The sequence below is a fragment of the Aricia agestis genome, chromosome Z, assembly GCF_905147365.1.
Source record: "Aricia agestis chromosome Z, ilAriAges1.1, whole genome shotgun sequence".
In the NCBI taxonomy this organism is placed as follows: Eukaryota; Metazoa; Arthropoda; class Insecta; order Lepidoptera; family Lycaenidae; genus Aricia; species Aricia agestis.
Genome location: NC_056428.1, coordinates 2,890,088 through 2,911,153, shown reverse-complemented (window position 1 = coordinate 2,911,153; position 21,066 = coordinate 2,890,088). Strand labels below are relative to the sequence as shown.

The following is a 21,066-nucleotide window of genomic DNA, read 5'->3' as shown; positions in this document are numbered from 1 at the left end:
TAAAAAGACTAACATGTATGCAATGTCCGTATGTATAATATTTTTTTATTACAGGCCATATGAGTCAGCGCAGAGTGCAGACAGAGAGGAATAATCCTCATGTGGCCTCCGCTAAAGGATGGAAAAAAGATAGCCCATATTTTCTTATCTCTACTGATTATTAACATAATATTATATTGCTGTAGTATTCATGTTTTTATGAAACTGACAAACAGAGTGTCTCAAAGTTAGTGTTTAAACACACTAGGCCAAAACGCGGCCTAAGTTCAGCATGATTATGCCTGCAATTTATTTTAAATTGCTGATGACACACCATGCCAAAATTTCGTCATGTCATATTGTATGTGTAGCACATTGCAAGTGTAATCATGCCTAGTGTGTTTAGACACTAATTATGAATTAGTGTCTAAACACACTAGGCATGATTACACTGGCAAAGACTGTTACAGTGGTATTATGATATTATTATTGAATCAACAATTAATTTTAACAGATGATGGAAATGACACTAAGCTCAACTGAAAACAGATTTGGTCACAAAATTACCATAAGAAATCCTTTAACTACTGAATAAGTAATAACTAAAATGTTGCTCTTATGCTTAACACACTACTTAACTTGATTTCATAGTAAACACCATGCATTTCATAAGCATAACTATTATTTAAAAGCATAACTCTTATTTGAAATAACTCAAGGTTTCCTTTTACTATGTTCAAATGAAGTTTAAATTTTGTTAGTCTTGCTAAAACTCGAGAACGGCTGAACCAATTTAAGACTATTTTTAGTCTTGAAATGTTTGTGAAAGTCTATGGAAGGTTTATACTAGGAGGAAAGTGATACAAAGTTTACCAAGTCATCTAGTTGTTAATATATTATTTTATTCATACTATATTCATACCACAGAAGAATACCACCATGTGTTATTAGATTTTGCTATAATACTAAATAGAACATGATAATTAATATGTAAAGGAATTTTTACAAATTGAGAAAATACGTCACATGAAGCACATGTGATTTTCTTGTCAACATTTAATTTATAAAAAATTGCATGGTTTTTATTTGTTTGTCTTAAGTTATTATTATAGTTTTAATTATAAGATATTAACAGTATAGTTGAATCCAAGAATAAGGTTAGTACAAACAATATTTTAACCATAACATACTAACCATTCTACGTAAATCAGAAATAGGTTTAGGTGTTCTTTATGGAGATAGAATAATGAGACAGTAACTTTTGTCAACTAATGGCAAAAAATTATATTGTAATAAATTTAGGTTATATGAAGTTTATGCAAGTTTTAAGCTTAATTTGCCTTCAAAATCTTAAATTTACAGCAAAAATATAATTCAAAATAGAAACGATTCTTATAATGTCCTTCAGCATGACATACTATAATCACCACAATGATTATATTTCAATAAATGGCACTTTATAATCTTAAAAATAATAAATTATACGTACCACTATCACTTTATCCTTCGTTTTGGAAACACGAAAGCAATTTTCCATACACCAAGTTGAAAAAAACATAACCAAAGTGCAGTTGTGCACTTAACTTAGAACATAGTTTAAAACACGTTTTTCGGCCAATAAATATCTACATAGGGCTTTTAAATTGATAAGGACCGTAGATAAAACAGTTACTTTTAGACCTAACACGAACAAAGGTCTTATAAATGACTGAAACTTCAGAACTAGCCTGAAAAGTGCAAGCACGTGCATTCATAAATGCATCTAAAGAAACCTTCAATTTTGTTACTGAAATAGACTTCTACACACCGTTAGCACTGCCGTTACGATTTACTACGAAGATTATACTACTAATCTAGAATATAATAGATTACTGAAAATCCTAATTCGAATATCAGCGGCTGAAAAAACTATACAAAGAAAACATATGATCGATCGAAATAATTTGAAGTGCACATTGTAATTGTCTATGGAATTCTCGCAGCTGTCAACTCAAAACATCAAAATAAGGCTATAGATATTTTTTTTTAATTCGTCCCGGTCGGGACAGGCAAAGGGAGCGTTGCCCATAGGCGGGCGCCAGACATGTGATCAAATACGCAAATTCGCCACGTGTGGCACTGACATTTGCCTATTTGTGCAAAGTTATTGCTGGCATTTTCCTATTTGTGCAAAGTTTGCTCAAACCCATGTCTGGCGCCGGCTTATACAGCCAAATGGCTATAGACAATTAATGAATCGAGAGTTTTTTTGCTTGGTTCCGTTTCAAGTTCTGGCTCCTTATGCTGCGGTCGCACATGCGTCTATCGTACGAAGCTTCGTGCAATGTTTATTGATGACGATACCATTGTCCATTGGACGATACGCGCAGATCGTAAATCGTTTTAAGCACGAAGCACTGCGCAGGTGCGGCCCGGGCATTACCGATATTAATCTTTGTTAATATTCTAGGCACAAAGTTTTTTTAATTCTTATCTGCAGGCAAGTCAGTGCGTAGCAGTGCCATTATAGTCCACTGACCTCTATTTAATGCACTGGACAGGCGATCGCTATCAATAAAATGTTCCTATTTTAAAGTCGCCACATTGGCGCTGATTGCTATGTGAAAGCAGTACGGTAGTGAGTGTACTTGTAAGTTTGTAACTACTATTGTGCAAATGGTGGTTGCAATTTTCCATTAATTTTCTATGTAATTAGTTCACAGTATGCTCACCGCGGTGCTTCAAATCGGCACAAAAAATAGCTGTCATTTTGCACGGCATTAGCCTGTCCAGTGTATTCATTATTCACTGACCTCTATTTAAATACACGGGACAGGCTATGCCGTTCAAACTGACAACTATTTTTTTGTGCCGAATTGAAGCGCCGTGGTGGGCGTATCGTGAACTAGTTATATATTACTATATTAGAGATAGGTATATAATATATTATAGAAAATTACAACCGCCATTTGCAAAATAGTAGTTCCAAGTACACTCACTACTGCTTTCACATAGCAATCAGCGCCAATATGGCGACTTTCAAATAGGAACATTTTATTGATAGCCATCGCCTGTCCAGTGTGTTATAGAGGTCAGTGAGTGTATTATAGAGGTCAGTGGCCATAGTCATTAAATTATCTATTTCTACCTAGAATTTAGATTAGAAATTAGGATAGAATTTAACAGTTTTGATAATTGAAATGGATTACTTATGTTTGTGTCTAACTCCCAAAATGAAACAGTAGATGAATGATATATTGTACTAGGGTTTAAAACGATTTGATATTTATAATAATTTTTAACTTACCATTCGTTTTGTGGTGATGGCTCAAACATGGTAATACTGGATCATTCGTCATTATTTTGGTGCCAGCAATGCCTGAAAACATTAATTCTTTGAATTGCATTCTTCAATGAACATACATTAACTAATTTTTTATTTAAGTAGTACTTATTAGAATATATATTATAATGACAAACTTACTGGCTCATCTTCTACCCACAAACTTTCAAATTCTCTCTCGAATTTCTCCACTATCGTTGGATGAGAGGTTACAATAACACTTTCGTGGTTAGCAGCCATCGCTTGCGTTGACCAATTCAATGATCCCGACATGACAAAACCTTTAACTTGCTTTATTTTCGTTTGATGATTGTCGTCAAGTCTTGTGTATTTTGCATGTATATTTAGTTTCTCTGCGTATTGTTTTAAAATAGCTTTCCGTTTTAGAGCCTTTGGGCCGTCAATTATACAAAACTTGTGATGCATCAGTATTGGCTTTTTATTCGTTTGCACTCTTATAAAACCTGTAAATTAAATAACTCTATGTAAAAACCCCTAATTTGACAAAAAAATTACTTAATTATTACACATAATCAGAGCGAGCGAAGCGAGCCCTAGTATATCCCACAACCTGTACGTTTTGTGGTACACTTTACGGAAAAACTATCACGTGGCACGCCTATTGATTTGTGCTATATAATACATAGTAATTTTTATTTATATGTAGATCATCAGTGTTATCATCAGTCAGTCGAGGTGTGACGACGCGAGGCCTCACATAGCTCGGCTTTTAGCTAGTATAATATTTCGACGCAAATGGACCACATAGCATAGCTCATCTACATGTCCTTTTGTAAGGCATATTGTCCTATAATATAACTTCGGTAAATCTTGCTGGCTCTTCATGGCCTTAACTTAACATAATACATAAAGTAAAAATAACTGAATACTTACTATATTCTTGTAACTTCTTTATTTGTGACGGTGGTGTGAACGCCATATCACTGTCCACTACTATCCTTACGACAACGTGTCGTTGTCCCAAACGAATTATATGTTCGACTATTTCTTTGCTTGTTATTAAGTACATACATACGTCTAACGTTTCTCGTGCAGACTTGATATATTTGATCAATTTGAAACAATTTATTTCCCTGCTTTCACAAATTTTCAAACCCTTGTTCGGCATTACTCTAAGATGGTGGGAAGCTTCATCGGAAAATAATATGACGTCGTTTATTTCACGATTTCTTAAATTCATGATATCATTACATGAATCATGAATGTCCTGGTCTTCTGCATATTTCAAATTGTAAAAGTACTTGCACATTTTCTTCACCACTGCCGAAGCTACTACGGCAGCCGTCGAAGCCAAAAGAATCTTGGCGTATTTCCAATCCATTATGATGAATAAAGACGACTTATCTAAATGTATAATACTTGTTTCACAAAAATTACTAATTATTAATAATATGAAACTACTCGTTCCACCTTATTCAGTCCACGCGTTTGTTACAAGATCAAGTGTATGGTCGCTTTTTTGTTGAACTACCCACATGTTATATTTTCAATTCACCAACTGTTACGTAGTTTAATATCCTCTTTGTCACCATTTCACCAATCATTTGATCAAATATAAATTGATGATTAACCCGTTAAAAACAATTATTCTTGCTCAATAAACTATTAAAAACTATTTTCAAACAATTTGTACAGTTATGGATTTTGGGTTTTTACTTTTTGATCTGTTTTTATAGTCAGACCACAACCCCAATAACTTAAATCCATAAACCTATAATATATATTAAGTCTATGCTTAAATCAATGGCATTTGGCACTACTGACTGCATCTCACTAGTGACCATCTAGTGACTGCTGAGCTCTGGAAAAAAAATTAACTTCAAATTGTTGTCTATGGTGATCTTTATGGCTGTATGGGCAACGCTCCCTTTGCCTGTCCCAACCGGGACGAATTAAAAAAAAGAAAAAATGTCTATGGTAAAAATTAAAAATGCAAATTTGCATTGTTGAATTTCTCGTTTGTTTGTTTATTTATTTATTGCCATTACTAAACACTTGAAAAGGAAAAAGATTGCATGTAAGCTATAAAAGTGATGGTTGCAGACATTATTTCTAAAGATAAATAAAATCATATCCCCTATACAGCGGCTGTCAAATATATATTTGAAAGGTAATAAAAGTCTATAAAAAGATCTTGTTGGCGCATTAGGTAATTAGGCAATAAAATGCCTAAAGTACCGTATAAAGCTGAACCGACCAAAGAAGATGATGACGATTACGAAATTGTATCGTTTGAAGATTTTTGTGACAAGTCGCCTAGTACAAAAACAGATTTGCTCACATTAAATGATAATATCAATTATCGTGTTCACTACGAGGGCGACAAGGATTTTAAATATGCAGAGGAGGGAGAGCCCTCCAGTAAGAATGTGGGAACTCATACTGAGACTTCCTTGAATGGACCCAAGAATGCTACATACAAAAGAAAATTATCTTTCGCTCCATTTGGGCGGACAGATAAAATATCTCATGGCTCCTTGTTCAGTGGTGTGATACCAAAGCCTAATGGGGAATCTTCAAGAGAACACAGGTTTGTATTTAGAATTAGATACATTTTTAGGGTTCTGTACCCAAAGGCCCTATTACAGAGACTTCGATGTCTGTCCGTTTGTCTGTCTATCTCCAGGCTGTATCTCAAGAACAGCTATAGCTAGACTTCTGAAATTATCACAGATTGTGTATTTTTGGTGCTGCTATAACAACAAAATATAGGTACTAACACTATTTTTGCCATACTTTCACTCTATAATGGTACTGAACCCTTCATACGTGAGTCCGACTCGCACTAGGCCGATTTTTTTGTACAAAGTAGGTGATCTATCACCAAACTAAATGCTAATCTTGTTTAGTTTTTTCCTGGTGATAACTGGATGCTGTTAAGCATTCAAGTACTAACCCACAAAAAATATGTATTGAGTTATGAATGCAGTTATGTTCTCTAGATGATTTATAACAAGACAGCATTCAAAATTTAACAACAAAAAAATTTGTGCAACCATTACTATTAACTAAGTTTATTAAAATTTTACTTAAACTTATATTAACTACCTATTTTTAACTTGCCATGAATAGTGAATGCTCTTTTTATAACCAAAAAATATTTTAATTCTGTCTGTAGCGCAAAATCCAGGACAGGTTTGATTTTTAGCATCTTATTGGTTTCTCACACATTTCTTTTTAAAAATATGATACAATATAATAATCCTTCAATTGTGGATTCTTGGAAATCTAATGTTATTCTATTGTGTCTCGCTCATCGGTGAGCTTATGGGGCTTGATGAGTTAAAATAAAACACTTTCCTTAAGTTTGCCATATACAATTACATTCCAGAAGTTATTCCTTACTTGCAACAATATAAAGTATAAATTGTTGCAATAATACAGAGTGTTGTTCTTTAATAATAAAAGCTGTAAGTTTTCTGCAGAAAAAATAATTACATTTAAAAAAAAATGTAATTTGCTTATTACGTCAAACATAAGGATAAAATGTTGAATACTAGATGTGTATAAAATAATTATTTAGCTAGTTGAATATCAACATAATCTAACAATTTAGATACATAAAATATAGCAGAACTAGTTTCAAGGCATATTACTTCGTGGAAAAGTTATCTAGTTTGACCTTTGTGTTCATATTTGTGTATGCATACATAATATAATATTAAGTTAAATATAATATGACACTATGAGTATTAGTGTTCTAAAGTGCAGACAAAGCAGTTCCTTTGTTTTCTAACACAAAACTGGGGTACATTTGCCGAGTTCAATAACACCAAGGTAATTGAAGAAGTGAGTGGAAGAACCAGGTAAATAACAGTTTAAAAAATGCTGTTTTTTGACAATCTCTGTGGCTCAGTTGGTGAGTAAGTTGGTAGCTTAAGCCGGAGGGTGTGGGTTCGAATCCCGCCGACGGAACAAAAAGTTTTCAATGTTCCTGGGTCTTGGATGTGTATTAAATATATTATGTACAAGAGCATTTCTCAAAAAAACGTGTACTTTCTATCGAAATCTTTGTCCCACATTTTAAAATATGTTTTTCTATAAATAAAATAGACCATTACCCGTTTCTATTAAATTGTATATGTAGTAAGTTAAATAAATTCAGTAAAAAACATTTACAAATTAGAATTATATTAATAAATTATTAACTATAAAAATATTTTGAAAATCGGTCTAATCTAGTTGTATGAAAAGTGAAAAAAGTGTCCCAATTTCATACCTTCCCAAACAATTGATTGTATTTGTAAGGTCTTGCGGAAATTTTTGAAACAACTTATGTATTTATTTAGGGCTGCAAGACCATAAATCATTTAAAAAGAATATTTGGACGTGTTAGAACAAATTTATTTATTAAATAATGTTTTTATTGTATAGCGGAAAAAGTTTCTCTTTGAAATTCCTTTTTTGTGACCATATTTTTTAAAATTTTGGAGTCTATTTTGGTATAAATATGTTTTAGTATAATGGCAAAATTGTTAAGCTCGATATCCATCGTATTTTCGTTTTGATATTTCTTTTACGTTCCACACACTCGAACAGAAGGTTGTCTATTAGTGTAGTGGTCCAGAAAATTTCCAGTCTTTGTTACCCAAGAAACGCAGGTAAGCTCTAATATTATTATTATTTCGCTTTAAGATCCCAATTTTGTTTTCGTAAGTCAAATCATAAACGAGTATTAGTTTTAGTTGTACGCGTATACAAGTTGAAAAATTTATTTAACTTTATTCATTACTTCCTTTTTTGTTACTTTTGAGTGGTAATGTATATAAGGAAAAGAAGGTAACAAAATAGGAAATTTTAAGGCAGAGTGTTGACTTTGTGATTTTTATTATAATAATTATGAAAATTACATTAGTCGTAGCCAAGCTTTTAAAGATTATATTATTTGCACATCTTGTTTTGGCATATAATTTTAACATTGATATTTTTGATTATTATGTAATAAGATTAGATAAACAATATTTTTATTCAGATACTGATTTATTAACCAAAGGATCGTAAAGAAACAGAGAAATGATACTCTTAAATATAACAGATTTTTTTATTTGTACTACTGTGTAGACTAGGTTTAAGAAATCCTATTTTGTTAGCAGAATTATATTTTGGTTACTGTCCCATAAAAGCGGGCGCACATTTCTTTGTTTTTTTTTTTTATATTTTATTAGGATATTATTATGTTTTTGTGATGAAGACAAAAATAAATACTTGGTTTTTGCATTATAATTGTATAAAAAAATTATACAAGATAAAATAGACTCAATATTGTAAAGATGAGAAAAAGTTGTGGCCGAATAGTAACGTAAAGGAAATATTACCGCCCATATTTTAAGATTTTACTGTTAAAAATAGACAGATATTTTTAAAACAAATTAAATTTTGTTTATTATCCCATTTAATCAAATAAAATTTCTAACAACACAATTCAACATTGAATTTACGTAATCTAGTAAAGGTAACAAAATAGGAAATTTTCTGCACCTCGGGTTTGTTTTAATTATAAACTTATAATATACTGGTTTTAATAGATTTTGCTATTTATTAACATTTTATATCTGAAAACAACCCCTATTCCAAATTTTGTAGACATTTACCCATACCTTAAAATAAAAAAATCGGTAATATTTAAACATTTTTATTTTATCACATTTTCTAAAAAATGTTACAATTTTTTTGAGAATTGCTCATAATATAATAAAAATCTTAAATGTATGTTGTCTGGTACCCGTAACACATATTCAAATCAAATTATTTATTAAGCATACAATATATAAACTAGTATAAAAGCTAGGTAGTGTACATCACGTAGTCTAATCCCATGCTAAGTAAAAACTTGTGTTATGGCAATCAGACAACGGATGCACGCCGAACAATTTTCATAATATTATATATAGACTCACAACATTATAATATATAACTTAAATAAATAAATAAAATAAAGGGCTATTTTATTTAATATATTACTTAACTCATTCACAAGTCCTTAAGGTACTTACCATGGGGCCAGAATAGAAAGAAGCGTCCATGTATATTATTCTTATTATTATTATTTTTTAAATTTATTTTCTCCCTTGCGGGGTGACTACTGCAGTTGCGGGCTTGTGGCCAAACAACTGCATCGGGTAATTGTGAAATTAGGTGATTATTATTATTGGAACGAAGTTCCTTAAAGCGCGTTCGGCGTTGCGAAAGGAGGCTAGACAGAACGATATATTTTGACCTCGACACTTTTTTATTAGTACCTGCATTTGATAGTATTCCTGTGCGTCAACTAGATGGCGTTTTTGAGAATAAATAGCGACGCGTGGTTAGTATTTCTGGGCGTCAATAAATGGCGTGTTTTTCATAATTTTTTTGAGTGTATAAAATGTCATACAGGTTTTTTGAACATAAGAAATAACTTCGTTCCATTCAGGTGTCCCTTCACACCTCTCAAGTTTTTTTTGCATAATTAATGGAGGCTTTAGGCCCGGAAAAAGATTTGAATTAAAAAAACGATGGATTTTATGTATAGCCAGATAAATCTATCTATATAGCCTATAAACTATGGAGCAAACTATGGATTTTATGTGTAGCCAACACATAAAATCCATAGTTTGCTAATGAGCCAAATGATAAAGTAGATAAGTTACAAGGTTTGTTCAAATTATAAGGCAAATGAGTACTTATCAAATGTTTGTTAAGTTGTTCTTCCACTCACATCCTCAATAATCATTTATATACCTAATTGCTTACTTATCTGTTGGTCCTTAGTAAGGATTATAATAATTTATTGTTAATGTTGTGTTGCAAGAAGGTGGAAGGATGAATAAGTAAGGAAAATAATTTGATACTTTTGTGCTTTAATTACTTAATTAAAATTAGTTTTCAATTATTTCTTAAGTTTAAACAAAATCTAGTTTATTAATTTTGATTATCTGTGTAAAGATATTTGTGTGTAAATTACAATCGTGCTAGATGGCCAAAATACTTTTTAGTAAATGCTATACTTAAAGCAGTTAGGATTGTTAGGAATCATTTCATGGCTATTTTTTATACATGGTGTAACAAAACCAAGTGATAATGCTTTATGATGTGTATGAGACCCCTGTATTGATTTTACTGTGAAAGTAGCAAACAACAAAACAAAATTTTGAAATGAACAATTTTGTATTTCTCTGCTAAAAAGTGGGCCTGAGGAAACGTCATAGAATACCAGTTCTTCTCCAGGTTTTCCTGAAATGGTGGTAGGTCAACATGTTAGGATTCAATCGGATTTTCTGAAAGTATTTACTTAAAATTTATTAAGAAACTAGATGATGCCCGCAACTCCGTTGCGCCAAAATTGGTATATCGCGCGGGAACCATACATTTTTCCGGGATAAAAACTTATTTCCTTTCCCGGGACTGTAAGTATCTTCATACATATTAAATTTCAGCAAAATCGTTTGAACAGCGGTTTGGGCGTGAAGAGTTAACAGACAGACAAACACACTTTCGCATTTACAATATTAGTATGGATAAAACTATTTTATTCTTATTTACAGGTACGAGCGTTTCTCCCCTCGCCGTGGCTGGTTTAGCGGTGTATGGGAGAAAATAGTGTATACCTTTCCCGGTATATTGGCTATAATGCTACTGTGTGCGCTCTGCGTGGCCGCCTGGTGGGCGGCGGCCGGTGCGCTGGGTGGCGGGTGGGGTGATGACCATTATAGGTAGGTTGATGACCTATGATGATGTATGACCCAAAGGATCCAGTCACAAAATTTCAAACAAATTTTATTATGAAAGGGGCCGTCCGTCGTTGTTGTCATCATTTTCCGTCATCGGTCATACAAAATTTTGATGTTTTGATTTTTATATAATATTATCCCCCTATGTCACTCGTTTTCTAAATACCTTTACCATGCATGGAAGTGTAAGGAGTATGAAGCCAAAGTAGAATAGAAGGCTGAAGGAATAAAATTTTATCAAGTTGTTTCATGGGCTACTAATTTTCCTAAAACAATAGTGTTTCTTGATATTTTATTTAAGTATATAGCAGTGTGAAAGTAATGTTGTATTTTTCAGAAAACTTTGGGAGCGCGTACATCCGGAGGAGGTGAAGAAATTGGAAGTTGTTGATAAGGTGAAGACTAAAGAGAGATTCATATTAGTTATCTTGTGTAAATATTGTTACGTACCGTTATCATTTCAGACTGTGGATGCGTTGTTTATGTCACGCACATCTTCGAAAAACTTCGATAGCCTGATTTAGAATAGAACACTGTTTTTTTCTGTTTAATTATGCCACAACTTTATTTCGAGAATGAGCGCACAAAGTTTTAGCACAATCGGTCCGGCCGTTTCGGCCGATTTTGGCAACAAACAACGCGACACATCACACAATTTTCTTTTATACATAAAACCAGATGAGGCCCACAAATCTGTTGCGCTTAAATTAGTTTATCGCGCGGGAACCGTACATTTTACCGGGATAAAAAGTATCCTATGTCCTTTCCCGGGGCTCAAAGTTTCTCCATACCTACTAACAAAAACGGTTCAGCGGCTTGGACGTGAAGAGGTTACAGACAGACACACTTTCGCATTTATAATATTAAGTAGGTATTGATATTCGTATTACGAGCAAGTTTTCAGGAATAAATAAATTGTTTATCTTCTATATTCTAGACTCCACCAACTGAATACCGCTATCATGACCACAACAACCTCTCCACTAAGAACAAGAGTAACGCTACTGACATCACAAGGAAGAAGGATACAAAGAAAAATATATACACAGAGAGACCGGCAGAGATTGTGAAGGAACTGTGTGCTCATATAACCAACGACAGCATGCGTTTCGACTGTTACCCACAAAATGGCGCTAATGAAAATGGATGTATTGAGCGAGGTGAGTTTATATTCTGCTATTTTAATTGAATTAATTGTTACACCCCCGATAATACCATGAAATCGATGGAGTTCTGGTATAATAATAATACAAGTATAATTGAAAGTTGGATAAGTGTTGGATTGAAATAGCTAGCAATGGGATACTTCTGTTGAAAATCCCATTATCTACTCTATTCCCCTTATGAATTTTAACACAGCATACAACCATACAACGTATGCTTGTCTTTGGCTGAAAAAGTCACACGACTGACAAATACAACGGACCTTGAACTATACGCTGCGTTAATATTTTTATTAGTAATTTAAAAAATTCCTGCTTAGGGTGGGTTGCACCAACTTACTTTAACTATAACTGTAACTTTAACTATAACTTTAACTACAATGCAAAATGTCAAATCTTTGGTTAAAGTTAAAAACGGACGCCATCAATACGCCATATTTAACCATAACCAAAGAGCTCGACAAGGCTTTAAATTCAAGTGGCGAGAAAAGGAACTAACACTGTCATCATACAAAATCGCCATTTTTGACAGTTCTCCTTTACCAGCAGCGCCCCCGCCCACGTTCTTATAAAGCCTTGTCGGACCAGCAACGTCTTCTGTCAAAGTTAAGGTTAAAGTTAAATTAGCTTGCCTGCAACTTTTTGCGTGGCAAAATTGTTCCCACGGGAACCATATACATACTTTCTTGCGGAAAAATGATTTATTTCTTCCTCTATGATGTATTTTTTTAGTCCTTCCGAAAGCAGTTCACCAAAACATTCTCCGTTATTTTTCAGGGTGTTGCTGGAACGCATCCGCTACACCGGGCGCCCCCATGTGCTTCTACCCGCCTCAGTATGACTCGTACCGCTTTGACAACAGTACGGAGAACAAACACGGGTTGACTGTGTACTACGCCAGACTAAGGGATACAAAGTACCCCGGACAGTTCAATAGCGTCAGGGTTGATTTCTACTATCTGTCTGAGGATATGCTGCAGATTAAGGTTAGTCTGCTATACCTTAAGCTCATGTGCCTTACAGGTTAAACCTAACGGAAAATTTACACTGCAACAGCACCTTTAGAGACAAACAAATACAATGTAAACCAAATTGATGACATGCAACTTGTAGTTAGATGTTTCACTTTGCTATGCTCACATTTAGCATCTTAAAACCAAATAATCCTACGCGAGCTCGGGCTCTAAGTATCATTCGGATGAGTCTGTTAGAAGCTAAAAAAAATGTACCCTCTAGCCAGTCGGCTAATTAGATACAGTAAGGGATTAAAATTAACTCATCCTTTTGTTTAACAAGCTAATTAACTTTTTGTTTTAACCAGCCAAATCGTAGGTACAGCTTTAATAGCATCATACATTAGCTTTGTTCACACTGTGCCTCTTTCTGTTCATCAAGGGCATGCGTCATAGCGCATTCAACAGCGCAAGTGAGGCATGCCCGCGACTCATGCGCTCTGACCGTATCCAAAACTTTCGCTTAGTTCTAATTTTTCTGGAATTGGATAGTTAATGGAATCAGGCGTTACTTTGCGGAAATCCATAGTTTAAATTTAGTTTGTTATTATTTTTAGCAATATTCCGCGAAAACAACTTCCACCTTTAAGTAAATGAGTGAGTGTACGCATAGGCATGCGTACAGCACCTCCCTCCTCCCACACTGCCTATGCGTACACTCGCATGCAAGAACCTGCAAACACCACCACCACACAAGCAATAATATTGGCAAATCCGTGCAAGGCCCCTCACCACCATGCATTTTTTTTTTGGAATTTCTTATGATCAAATAAGCCGCACATATTCCACCCAGTAAAACGTTCTCGTCGCACATGTTACAAAGCTGACAGACACTGCAACTGAACAAAAATGACAATGTTGGCGTTGCGTTCGTTAACGCATTCAATTATTGAAAGCGCCAAACGAAAGTTGAATACAAAGAAGATGACGAAAGCGCATAGTGTGGACATAGCTATTGTATTATCGGAAAAGTTGACTCCTAGGCAGATGGCAGACCTAAATAATTTGGTTGCGTTAAGTCAAACTCAGCCAACCGATCACATTGAATTGACATAAGCCGACCAAATGACCAATTTCCTTGATGGTACATAAATTTTCATATTTATTTTGTGTGTAACATAACCTCAATGTCATTACAGATTTCAGACGCCGACAACCGCCGATTCGAGCCCCCGTACCCCGAAATACCGACAGTAGCGGGGCCACTAGTACACATGCAGTACAGGGTTGTGGCGGACAGCGCGCGAGTAGGGTACAGGGTGGTGCGGACTGCCGACAACGTGACCATGTGAGTGATGATGATGATTAACATCGAGTTGATTACTCCACTAGGTGGCCCAGTGAACTTCGTATCACTTTCCTCCTAGTAATAACCTTCCCTGGACTTCCACGTGTATGTGACAATGTACGTAACATGAAAAATATAGTTAATGTAGTACCATTAACTATATTTTTCATACAATCAGATACATTGATCCCTAGACTGACAGCAGCATCTACGTAATTTGGTTGGGTTAAGTCAATTCCAGACAGCGTCTGTTATAACCCAACCAAATAAATTTTGCCCCGCCATCTACAAATCAATTTCTATGACAGATGGTACTAATTTTTTTATTGACTTCCAAAAAAGGAGGAGGTTATAATAATTATGTTCAACTATGTATTTTCCAGTGTGGACACAACCGTCGGTGGATGGATACTATCGGACAAGTTTCTGCAGCATTCGTCACTACTGCCGACACCGCACGTGTACGGCCTCGGGGAAAAGCGGAGCAGATTACACAACGACATGAACTGGAATACCTTCACGCTGTTCAACAGTGACCAGCCGCCGGAAAATAATGTGAGTACCGTAGACCGTACATTTTGCCAAATGTGGTGTGATTATTTAAATAGCTCTAAGTCATAATATTGTTACAGTTCGACAAGGCTTTAAATGAACGTGGCGAGAAAAGGAACTAACGCTGTTTTCATACAAAAACGTCAATTGACAGTTCTCCTTTACCAGCAGCGCCCATTGACATATTCATTTAAAGCCTTGGTTCACTATAAATGTTTTAAATTGTAATTTCCATCTTTTTAGTAAAAGATGGCCCCGTGCAAGTTTTGTTACGCCGGTTCTTCTCGCCGGGTTAGTTCCCGAACCGGTGGTAGGCCCCTTAGTATCGACGTTCGGAAATGTTTTTGTAAAAAAATTACTCTGAATAAAAAATATTTTGATTTTGATTTTTGATTTTGCTGATCTATATGATAGCGAAATAGAGAAGTAATAATAAGTCATATCAGGTCATATCAAACTTCTAAGCTATATATAAATAAAGAGCCTAGCATGGCAGTCAATGGTAAGGGTTTCTTTATCTGGTAGAATAGAGATACTGACAGATTGACAAAAATGTATCAGTTTGTCGCTTAGTGTCTGTCAGTGTTTTTACGCAATTCTACTGTGGGCGTACTAAGTCTGATGTTTTTATAGCTTATCGTCATAATATTGTATTTAAATTTACATTACCTATTACCAAAGGCAATAAAAATGTTGACAAAACCCTTGGCATTTCAGCGGCCGCTATACGGCTCCCATCCATTCTACTTGGCGCTAGAGAAGAACGGCAACAGTCACGGGATGCTACTACTCAACTCCAATGCCATGGGTAGGTTCACTTTCAAACCTGACATGATCAAGAGTGTTCTTGTTAATAGTTCATCATGATGAGTCAGTATGCCTACTACGAAACCGTTTTGAGACTCAAACAATCGGACGAGAATGCCGCGTCCTGCTCTAACAACTTCATTTCACGTTTGTAAGAGCAGGACGCAACATTCTCGTACGATTGTTTGAGTCTCAAAACCGTTTCGTGGTACGGGCCCTGCTCCGTGCTGTAGCGGTCTCATCGTGATGATTTCATTGACGATTGTATGCAAATCCAATATAGTATTGTATTCTCTTATTAGAGACTAGATGAAGCCCGTAATTCGTGTTCATGGCGCCGAAATTCGTTTCTGGAACTCAAGGTATCTCTATACAAAATTTCAGCAAAATCGGTTCAGCGGTTTGGGCGTGAAGAGGTAACAGACAGACAGACATACTATTGAATTTTATTAGGGTAGTTTTTTTAAATTTCTTAATTTCACAAAAAATATAGTTTGAGAGGTATCTTTAGATCTGTGTTTATTGTAACACTGGGTATATCAAAATGCAGTAGGGTTTAATGGCCGCGCCACACCGGTTAAAGTTTAAAATCATGTGAAACTGAAAGTGCTAGCCTCGCCGCTGCCATTCCGGTGTAGCGCGGCCCTTATAGTATTTTAGGGCTCTTCCACACGACGTTTTTTTACGCTCGTTTGTATCTACAAACGCAAGTTGAACGCTCAGCAAACGGAAGGAAGCCTAAAGTCTTAAACTTTATATGTGCCAAAACGCGCAGAAGATTAGCGCATCAGAAACGCACGTCGTCAGTGCGCAAAAAATACGTCATGTGGAAAGGCCCTTCATAGCTATGTCCACACTATGAGCTTTCGTCTTCAATTTTCGTCATCTTCTTTTTAATCAACTTTCGTTTGGCGCTTTCAATAATTGAATGCGTTAACGAACGCAACGCCAACATTGTCATTTTTGTTCAGTTGCAGTGTCTGTCAGCTTTGTAACATGTGCGACGAGAACGTTTTACTGGGTGGAATATGTGTGGCTTATTGGGTCATGATTGCTCATTTATTAATATTTTTTTCTTTATCAACAGACATAGTCCTCCAGCCAACCCCGGCTATCACGTACCGAACGCTCGGCGGAGTTCTAGACTACTACATATTCCTCGGGCCTTCACCCCAGGCCGTGGTCTCCCAATACACCAGCCTCATCGGCCGACCCGTCATGCCGCCGTATTGGTCGCTCGGATTCCATTTGTGCAAGTGAGTATTTAGCTTATTATAGTGTTACTTTTTTTATGAAATAAGGGAGCAAGCGAGCAAACGTTTCACCTGATGGAAAGCAACTTCCGTCGCCCATGGACACTCGCAGCATCAGAAGAACTGCAGGTGCGTTGCCGGCCTTTTAAGAGGTAATAGGGGGGGGGGGTAGGGAAGGAAATAGGAGAGGGTAGGGGATTGGGCCTCCGGCAAACTCACTCACACGGCGAAACATAGCGCAAGCGCTGTTTCACGCCGGTTTTCTGTGATCCCGTGGTATTTCTCCGGTCGAGCCGGCCCATTCGTGCTGAAGCATGGCTCTCCCACGTCAGATGTTATACTTATACAGCATTGTAGTGTCAATAAACTATTTGTATTAACAATAAAAATGTATAGTGGATACTTCAACTTATGGGGGCTATTATAGTTTATATACCTTCTTACTTCTTAGTTCTTATCCATACTTCCATACTAATATTATAAATGTCAAATGTGTCTGTCTGTCTGTTACTTCTTCACTCCTAAACCGCTTAACCGGTTTTGCTGAAGTTTAGTATGGAGATTGGAGATATCAGAGTCCTGGGAAAAAGTACGGTTACTGGTGGTACCCGGTAGCGCGACAGAATTGCGGGCGTCATCTGGTAACTAATAAAAATATTTGTCCACTGTCTTTTTGTCTCATGTGTGGTTTCCAATATGCCAGACAAAGACATAAATTGATTTAATGTTTCAGATACAATTATGGCAGCCTCAATGCAACAAAAGAAGTGTGGCAGAGGAACAGAGATGCTGGCATACCTTTTGTGAGTTTAGAGTTTAGAATTTTAGATAATGTTTTACCGATGTGAATGGCTGCCGAAAAGGAAGATCTTCCGATTGAGCGAGATAGCATGCTCGGTCAGGCCGAAGCCCTCTCACCTCTGATGTCATTTCAGACGTTGTATATTATATAATCGTGTCGTTCTCCGAAACTTCGATAGCTCGATGCAGGATTGCGAGGCGAATTATGGGTACCGCCACAATGTATTTAATTATGTAAATATTAAGAGGATTCCACACCGCCCTTTTTTCCATACAAACGTTGTCCCCTGTTTCCTCCCTGGATAAGGCTATTAGAGTTATAATTTTTTTCCTGAATATCTACGGCCACTAATACAATGTCCCTATGTTTTCTTTTATTTCATAATTTAATTATTAAATAAGATATGAACGTTCAAAAACCCAAAAAAATGGCCAGATTTTCCACTGTATTCATACGTCCAGAAAACAGATTTGGCTAGATTATACAGAAAAAGCAGAACATAGGAACACAGCTCAAGCCTTTTTTTAATCTTTAATGAAAAAAGTACTTAAATCGGTTAAGTTTTGGAGAAGGAATCAGGGGACAACGAATCGTTGATTTTCTGGATTTTCTGCAGTTGTCTCTATCGCGTTCTGCGGTATAGGCTTGAGGTAAGGGAGACAGCTATAGATATTACACGTACTTTTTTTTCATTTCTCTAGCCCCTGTTGTATCCTCTTAAATGGGTACATTTGGCACAAAGAAACTATCGCGCGTAAACGTAAATCATAAAAATTGTAAAGTTTATGGTGCAAAGTAATTTAATATCTTTATAGGACGTGCAATGGAACGACCTGGATTATATGAGTACGGCCAACGATTTTACATACGATAAAGAGAAATTTGCTGGACTACCGCAATTCGTCGATCAGCTACACAAGTATGGGATGAAGTATGTTATATTGTTTGGTGAGTAAAAATTAAAATAATATCTTATATCTTCAAACGAGCAATTCTTGTATATATATATATTTCGGGGGCGATAAATCGATCTAGCTAGGAATCATTTTCAGAAAATGTCTTTTTATTCGTGTTTTATCGATAATCGATAAACTGAAAAATATGACTCTTCCTGACATCTATTGGCGAATAATAATACTATTTTGTTAGCAACTAATTGTTTTAACGACCAGCAGATGGCGTTATTAAGTAACACGAAGTCAATGAGTGTTTGCTATACCGAGCTAAGCTCGGTCATCCAGGTACTAATGTTGATACTTATAAGTACAATTGCAAAATTAATTTTAGTTAATTATTAAAATTGAGTGATGTAATAAAAGCAAAGATCAGTCCTTATATCCTCTTTATTTGCCTCGAGGCTATTGTTAGCAAAGAGTTACATTTTTTCCACATTTCAGACCCTGGTGTTAGTGCTGCAGAGAAACCCGGGACTTATCCACCCTACGACCGCGGTTTGGAATTGAATGTGTTTATCAAGAACTCTACAGATCAACCGTTTATTGGCAAGGTAGTTTTATTAAGATACTAGCTGTTGCCCGCGACTTCGTCCGCGTGGACTTCAGTTTATAGTTGTTCTCGTACATCGATTGAGTCGTTTACGGTCAAATCAGAAAAGTATAATATTTTGTGGGAACCGCACATTTTTCCGGGACAATACTGCATCTATTGTCCCGGAAATTAGTGTCTCTAATCTGAAATCTCCATGCCAAATTTCATCAAAATAGTTAAAATAGTTCATAGGCGAGAATCATAAAAGTTTATTGTGCGGGAATCGTATATTTTCCGGGATAAAAAGTATCCCTTGTCCTTTCCCGAGATTGAAAGTATTGCCATACCAAATTTCATCAAAATAGATTGAATAGTTTAGGCGATAATCATAAAAGTTTATTGTGCGGGAACCGTACATTTTCCGGGATAATTTTTTTTTAATATCTTTGGATGCCACACACCACGTCAGTCTGGCCCCGTGCTTAGTACCTGAAGGACTTGTGTTACGGGTGCCAGACAACGGAAATATATTTTTATAGTACTACTTTTATACTATACATATTATATTTAAGATTTTTATCATAATATGTTACACATATTTAATACACATCCATGACCCAGGAACTTTGAAAACTTTTTGTTCCGTCGGCGGGATTCGAAACCGCGATCCCCGGCTCGAGCTACCAACAGCCTACCAACTGCGCCACAGAAATCGTCAAAATTAGTATTCCTTGTCCTTTCTCGAGACTCAAGGTATCTCCATACCAAATTCCATCAAAATAAATTGAATAGTTTATGCGCAAATCATAAAAGTATATTGTGCAGTAACCGTACATATTTCCGGGACAAAATGTATCCAATTTCAGCAAAATGGGTTCAGCGTGATGTCATGACCACGCGAAATATAACGTTCTGCGAGCTTCGCCCGCGTAAATTAGATATTTCACAGACAAATTAGTCCTCAAAAAATAGCCTATGATCCTTCAAGTGGTCTACTTCTTATCTGTGCCAAATAACAGAAAAATTGCTCCAGTAGGTCGTGAGATAAGTCCTTTCAAATAATTTCCTCCTTTTTTTTACATTTTCCTCTATTTCTTCGACGTAATAAAATATAGCCTATAGCCTTCCTCAATAAATGAGCTATCTAACTCATTTATTGAGCAGTTCCTGAGATTAGCGCGTTCAAATAAGACCTTTCAAATAATTTCTCCCCGTTTCTTCCACACTTTCCTCTATTTCTTCGCTCCTATTAGTATTAGCGTGATAAAATATAGCCTATAGCCTTCCTCGATAAATGGGCTATCCAACACTGAAATAATTTTTCAAATCGGACCAGTAGTTCCGGAGATTAGCGCGTTCAAACAAAGAAACTAACAAACTCTTCCGCTTTATAATATTAAGTATAGATTCATAATTATTGTGCAAGTGATTTCTTAGCTTTTGTAGGACTTCTGACTATTGTAGAGTATCAGAATATAATATCAATTGTTTATCTATATAAATAAAAAATATTTTTAAATTTTGTTAGTCTCGCTAAATCTGGAGAACGGCTGAACCGACTTGGCTAATTTTAGTGTTGAAATATTCGTGGGAGTCCAGGGAAAATTTATGTTAGGGGGAAAGGAAACAAAGTTCACCGGGACATCTAGTAATAAAATAAAATTGTACA

At 35.6% G+C, this 21,066-nt stretch overlaps 2 protein-coding genes across 2 annotated transcripts in view; one reads left to right on the top strand and one right to left on the bottom strand.

Annotated features, from left to right (window-relative positions):
* Positions 1 to 4,784, bottom strand: part of LOC121739379 (mitochondrial cardiolipin hydrolase-like) — a 167,211-nt gene extending 162,427 nt beyond the window's left edge. Inside the window, exons 1-3 of the mRNA XM_042131817.1 lie at positions 4,196 to 4,784; positions 3,443 to 3,765; positions 3,266 to 3,337 (exon numbers count right to left, since the gene is read on the bottom strand). Of these exons, the coding sequence (XP_041987751.1) occupies positions 3,317 to 3,337; positions 3,443 to 3,765; positions 4,196 to 4,643 (792 nt within the window). The 5' untranslated portion in view covers positions 4,644 to 4,784 and the 3' untranslated portion in view covers positions 3,266 to 3,316. The remainder of the gene's footprint in view (positions 1 to 3,265; positions 3,338 to 3,442; positions 3,766 to 4,195) is intronic.
* Positions 4,785 to 5,262: 478 nt separating this feature from the next.
* The window catches only part of LOC121739381, a 58,747-nt gene continuing 42,943 nt past the window's right edge, over positions 5,263 to 21,066 (top strand). Inside the window, exons 1-13 of the mRNA XM_042131821.1 lie at positions 5,263 to 5,396; positions 5,428 to 5,852; positions 10,846 to 11,013; positions 11,369 to 11,426; positions 11,969 to 12,191; positions 12,972 to 13,180; positions 14,347 to 14,495; positions 14,879 to 15,050; positions 15,765 to 15,855; positions 16,942 to 17,110; positions 17,841 to 17,910; positions 18,725 to 18,857; positions 19,307 to 19,416. Coding sequence (XP_041987755.1) covers positions 5,488 to 5,852; positions 10,846 to 11,013; positions 11,369 to 11,426; positions 11,969 to 12,191; positions 12,972 to 13,180; positions 14,347 to 14,495; positions 14,879 to 15,050; positions 15,765 to 15,855; positions 16,942 to 17,110; positions 17,841 to 17,910; positions 18,725 to 18,857; positions 19,307 to 19,416 — 1,917 coding nt within the window. The 5' untranslated portion in view covers positions 5,263 to 5,396; positions 5,428 to 5,487. The remainder of the gene's footprint in view (positions 5,397 to 5,427; positions 5,853 to 10,845; positions 11,014 to 11,368; positions 11,427 to 11,968; positions 12,192 to 12,971; positions 13,181 to 14,346; positions 14,496 to 14,878; positions 15,051 to 15,764; positions 15,856 to 16,941; positions 17,111 to 17,840; positions 17,911 to 18,724; positions 18,858 to 19,306; positions 19,417 to 21,066) is intronic.